Genomic DNA, 6039 nt, shown 5'->3' with positions numbered 1-6039 from the left:
AAAATTACATTTACAATAAAATTAAAGGGAAACTGGTTAATATGGAGACGACTCGAAATTGCTTATTAATGGGATGTTTTGGATTCATGTTTTTTTCCTTCTTTTTTGTCGATTCCACTACTGCAATTCCTTCACACAGGTTAGCACGCAACATGTATTTTTTAGTCTTTTATTTTTGGTGTTAAACCTACTATTTTAATGAGTTGAAGAGATTAATTTAATACAACCGAAAGTCAACTATATTGTTACCATGTCATTTTTCTATATTTACACATTTTGGTCAATTTCGCTTATCAGTATCACGGTCACGGATAGGCCTGTTAAAATGGATATCGGGTATTAGATACCCGATATCCAAACCCGAAAAAGTCGGATAATTAGATACCCGAAATCCGATTTTTTGGGTATCGGATCGGGATCGGGTAGTGAGAATTTTGGATTATCGGGTATCGGGTTACCCGATATCCGATCGGGTATGCCCGAATTATCCGATTTATTTTCTAAAATTTATAAATTATATTTTTATTATAATTAAATGTAATTTAATTTCGTAACTATAATTTAATTAATACTTAATAGTTAGCATATAAGATATGTAATTTAATTTTTTAATTACATTTTAATTTCATTGACTTGTGATATTTATAATTTTGAATTTTTTGATGATATTATTGTTAGATCTTGATTCTTATGAATTATTGAATTGTGATATTTATAAAGGATGAATGTTTAAACTTATGAATTTTGATGGTTATAGACTTATTGTGGATGCATGAAAGATGTTAATATGTAGTATAATTTATGAATTTTGTATTTTTCAAAGTTTGTAGTTATTTTCTTTTAAGTTCGAGCTACTATAAGAATTTTATATTTCTAAAAATTTGTAGTTATTTTACTTGAATATTAGTATTTCAACTTTGTATTAAATTTGAATTAAATAATATTAAATAAATTCTAAAAGTTTGTAGTTTATTTTAAAAATAAAAAAAAATTCAAAATCACAATTGGGACTGGATACCCGAGTCGGGTATCCGGGTACCCGAAATAAAATTCGGGTCGAGTATTGGATATTGGATTTTGGGAATTTTGGGATCGGGTACCCGAAAATTTCAGATCGGGTATCCGCGGGTACCCAATTTGACAGGCCTAGTCACGGATACAAAAAATTTTGTCGTTTGTTGTTAAAATCTTTATATTTGAATGTTTTATTCATAGGGTGGGTCGGTACAGTATAGACTGTAATTAATTTTTCATATAGTATATCATACAAAATATTTCGAATGGTCATGTTTATTTGAGAAAATTTTGTATATATTAGAAAAATGAATCCCAACTTTTTAGAGAGAAATACAATTTTTTAAAATAGAAAGTATTTTAATTGAATATTTTTCACCACCTCTAGACATTACCACATACTCCCATTTTCATGCTATAAGAGAGAAAGAAAAAATATGTACTTTCTCAGTCCCCATTAATTGAAGTCGTTTGATTCGGCTCAAATTCTAAGAAATATAGTGAAAAGTGAATTGAAAACGTTATTAGAATTTGAGTTCTATTTTAAATGATGAATTAAATAAGGTAATAGAATATGAGATTCATTATCAAAATTATTATGAGTTCTATTATACTGTAAACCGCATCTTCACCAGAAAATATAGATTAAAATCTGATTTTGGTCCCCATTTTGTAGTGCAGTTTGCAATTGATTACACCTTGACAAAAATTATAAAATTAAGGTCTTATTTCATGAATGCAGGCTGCTTCAAAGCAATGTAACCGCAGCTTCTCCACTCCAACTGCGTTTTTCACCTGGCATTGTAAGCTTCAATTCTAAAATGAAAATTTCATATCTACAAAATTTCGAATCGAAAACACAAATTTTAAGTAATTAACATGATTAAAAATATAAATGAAAAATCAGGTGGAGCTAGACAACGGCATTGTTAAACTCAGTCTGCTAAATCCGTCGGGCCAGATCGCCGGTGTGTCATATAAGGGCATCGCCAACGTCCTCGAACCTGAGTTTAAAGACTCACAAAGAGGGTCAGTAACAAAAAATAAAGTCATTGAAGAATTTTGAATTTTTCTTGTTGAATTTTGTTGCTGCTTTCAACTGACCTCTTTCCTATGTTGTTTTCAAATGTAGGTATTGGGATATAGGGTGGGATGCGCCAGGGATAGGCAAAAATGTTATTGACCCGTAAATATTTAGAGTTTGCAGTTTATTACTACTTTTTATGTATCCGAACATAGATTTTTTTCTGTGAATTTGCAGGCTGGCATGTACGCAATTTAAGATTATAGCACAAACATTTGATCAAATTGAAGTTTCCTTCACCTTGAAATGGAACCCCTCGGCCGGCCGAAATGTCGTCCCTCTCAACATAGACAAGAGGTGATTGTCCGAATTCAGAGATCGATCGTCCTGAAAATTATGTCACTCATTCTTTTTGTGTGCAGGTATATAGTATTGCGTGGAAGCTCTGGTTTCTATGCGTATGCAATATTCGAGCACGTGGCAGGATGGCCTGCTCTTAACATCGACAGAGCAAGACTCGCGTTCAAGCTCGACAAGAAGAGGTATGTGTAAGAATATTTATAATCTTATGTGACCTATGGTACTTTCAGTTTATTTCTCTGGATTAAGTTTGTATTAAATTTATTGATTAAATATATGGTATCAGTTTCAATAAAATTTGAATTAAATCAACCAAGTAAAATACTAACTACAATTAATCAACGAATCATCAACTTCCGTCTATGCATTCTTCTTTGATATAGAATGTTGAATCTACCAATTGACGTTTGTAATCTGGAATTACTGTGTTAGGTTTCGTTACATGGCGATCTCGGATGAGAGGCAGAGGATTATGCCTACGGAAGATGACAGGAAATTTGGGAAGGTTCTTGCTTATAAGGAAGCAGTTTTGCTAACAAATCCAAGCAATCCATCATTGAAAGGAGAGGTAATGTATGAATATAATTTTAATGTTATGGATTGCAGGAGACTGAATTCTCTGGTTGTGCAGGTGGATGACAAGTATCAGTACTCAAGCGATAACAAGGATAGTCATGTGCATGGGTGGATTAGCTCTGGACCCAATGTGGGATTCTGGGTCATAACACCGAGTGACGAGTTTCGCGCTGGAGGTCCCCTGAAACCGGATCTTACTTCTCATGTCGGCCCGACTTCCTTATCTGTGAGGAAACCTATCCTAGACTATTCGAATTTGATCTACTCCCTCCATTCCCTAAATATATGGACTTAGACATTTTAATGCGATATTAGTAAAGTACAAAAGAGAAAGATAAAAGTAATTGATGTAGTAATAGTGGAAAGTGAGACTCACCTTATTAGTAGTAATATAGAAGTAATAATTTTATAGAACATACTAAAATGACAAAAGAAGAGTAGTAGCACGGTTAGGTTAAATGATGCATGATTGTCTCGTCTACCTACAGATATTCTTCAGCGACCACTATGCTGGGCCGAGCTTTGGAGTTTTCTTACAAAACAAGGAGCCATGGAAAAAGGTGTTTGGCCCTATTTTTGTATATCTTAATTCAGATGCAGCAACTCAGCCAACTACTCTGTGGCAAGATGCGAAGAGACAGGTCTCTTTTTTCTCCCCTTGTAAATTATGTATCCGTCCAATCAAACTGTCTCTGCTCACAAACGAAATGAATGATGATCAGACGGCAGCTGAGATAGCGAAATGGCCGTATGAGTTCCCATTATCACCAGACTTTCCTCACTCCAGGCAACGAGGCTCGGTCCGTGGAAGGCTTTTCGTGCAAGATGTCGGCCCCGCGAAGCCAGCAAGATCAGCATATGTTGTCCTGGCCCCTCCCGGAGCTGCGGGATCATGGCAAGATAATTATAAGGTGAACAATAATGGTTCAACTATGGTTACAAGAGAAAACGTCTTACCAGCTAAATAAGAGGATTGTTTTTCTCAGGGCTATCAATTCTGGACAGAGGCAGGTCAAGATGGGAGTTTCGCAATAACAGGTGTTCGAGCGGGCATTTATAACTTGTACGCTTCGGTTCCAGGGTTCATCGGAGACTTCAAACACAACGGTTATATTATAATCAAACCAGGTAGTGTGATTCAAATAGGTAATCTTGTGTACTATTCTCCAAGAAACGGACCAACTTTGTGGGAAATCGGGATCCCTGATCGAACTGGATCAGAGTTCTACATTCCTGATCCTGCCCCCAGTCTCGTCAACAAGCTATACCTCAGATCCACACAAAAGTAAGCTCCACATTTAACAAAAAATCACTTAAATCACATTCCATAATTAATTTCTTATCAACAACTTATAATCCAGGTTCAGACAGTATGGTTTATGGGAAAGATACACAGATTTGTACCCGAAAAATGATCTAATCTACGTCGTTGGTTTCAGCAACTATGCAAGAGATTGGTTCTTCGCCCATGTCACTAGGTACCATCACAATAATCTATTTTAACAACATTTTACCAACTCTCACATTGCATCATTTTCAGGAAAACTGTCAACAATGTCTACGTACCAACGACGTGGCAAATCAAGTTCTATTTGAAAACTGTGAGCACAGGAATTTATACATTGAGGATTGCCCTTGCGGCCGCGCACAATGCTCAACTACAAGTACGGATATATTCACATTACTCTCTTTACACTTATACTAATTTGATTGAAATATCATACATTTATGTTATAAGGTGTGGATCAACGAGGCGAATACAGGTGTTAAGCCTCATTTTTCAACGGGGAGAATCGGGAGGGAGAATGCAATAGCAAGGCATGGGATTCACGCGAGATATTGGCTCTTCAGTGCGAACGTGCCGGGATCACAACTTGTGGCGAAACGAGTCAACGTAATATATATCAAGCAAGTTAATGCTGGGACTCCTTTTCCGGGTGTTATCTATGATTATATTCGCTTGGAAGCGCCATCTGCTTGATGAGTTAGCTTAGTTATGTTGTGTCTTGATGAGTATTTTACACGAAATAAAGTAATAAATATAATAAGTTTAATTATTTTCCTTATAGCTGCAATTATTGCAAGAATAAGTGACAACTATAGTATTTCAGAGTCGAACCACATGGAGTTGAACAATATGGATAGATAAAATTACAAACTAAATGCAAAGAATAAAGGTCCAAAGTAAAGAAATTCAAAACGTAAAGAATATTATTGCCTTTCTTGCTGAAGCATAAGTACTCCCTCCGTTCCTTATTAATAGAAGCATTTCTTTTCGCTACGGAGTTTAAGAATAGTATGTTAAATGAATAGTGAATAAAGTAAGAAGATTAAGAGAAAATAAAGTAAAAGAGAGAGTTACTTTTTGCCATTAATAGAAATGACTCAATTAACTTAGAATTTCCAAAAATAGTAAAATGACTCTATTAACATGGATCCGGGAGGACTTAATTTCAAAAGGCCAACCATTCTTATGGTTAGTTGAACACATGACACATCATATATCTCATCAAACTAATTTAACTGTGAAGAATCTATCAAACATATGCACACTTATGCATTACTCCCTAAGCAAGATAAAATTCTCTAAGTTTGTCATCTATGTTATCATCTAGTTTACAAGTTAAAGAGACGTTAGAAGAAGGCAAAGAACATATTATTTCAAATGCAGCATAAAATAGCATATATTAAATCAGAATAGTAGATAAATAACCAAAGTAAAATGATTAACCATAAATTTTCAACAAATCATACAATCAATTCATCATACTAGTGCTAGCTAGGAGCAACTAAGAAAAACTGGTCACACATGCTAAAGTAGAAAGCTGCAGAACTCATGATTTTCCCCAATTGTTGGGATACTTCGTATACAAGACGTGAAGTACGATCGGATGGTGTATCTTCTTCTCCTACTTATCTCCACTATTTCTTGGTGATTTTCCTCAATTTTGCGTGTAGTGAATCATGGGGGGAAACTACCCAAAAAGTGTAATAAAAACTGGTTCTCATGATAACTATTTTGCGCCACCTGACCAGATAGGATATGGTAACAAAGTCATCCAATC

At 35.0% G+C, this 6039-nt stretch overlaps 1 protein-coding gene across 1 annotated transcript; it reads left to right on the top strand.

The window, feature by feature from the left end:
* The first annotated feature begins 1909 nt into the window (after positions 1 to 1909).
* Positions 1910 to 4955, top strand: LOC125210500 (uncharacterized). Its single transcript, XM_089066743.1, has 12 exons — positions 1910 to 2043; positions 2147 to 2200; positions 2276 to 2395; positions 2461 to 2580; positions 2831 to 2966; positions 3030 to 3200; positions 3463 to 3615; positions 3697 to 3885; positions 3961 to 4259; positions 4336 to 4452; positions 4515 to 4638; positions 4713 to 4955. Exons 1-12 carry the CDS (start codon positions 1910 to 1912, stop codon positions 4953 to 4955), a joined length of 1860 nt encoding a protein of 619 aa, XP_088922869.1.
* Positions 4956 to 6039: the final 1084 nt, after the last annotated feature.

This window comes from Salvia hispanica, chromosome 3, assembly GCF_029641045.1.
Source record: "Salvia hispanica isolate PSC_SH4W2 chromosome 3, Shi_PSC_v1, whole genome shotgun sequence".
Taxonomy (NCBI): Eukaryota; Viridiplantae; Streptophyta; class Magnoliopsida; order Lamiales; family Lamiaceae; genus Salvia; species Salvia hispanica.
The sequence above is the reverse complement of the archived record's forward strand: the minus strand, read 5'-3'. Positions and strand labels throughout refer to the sequence as shown.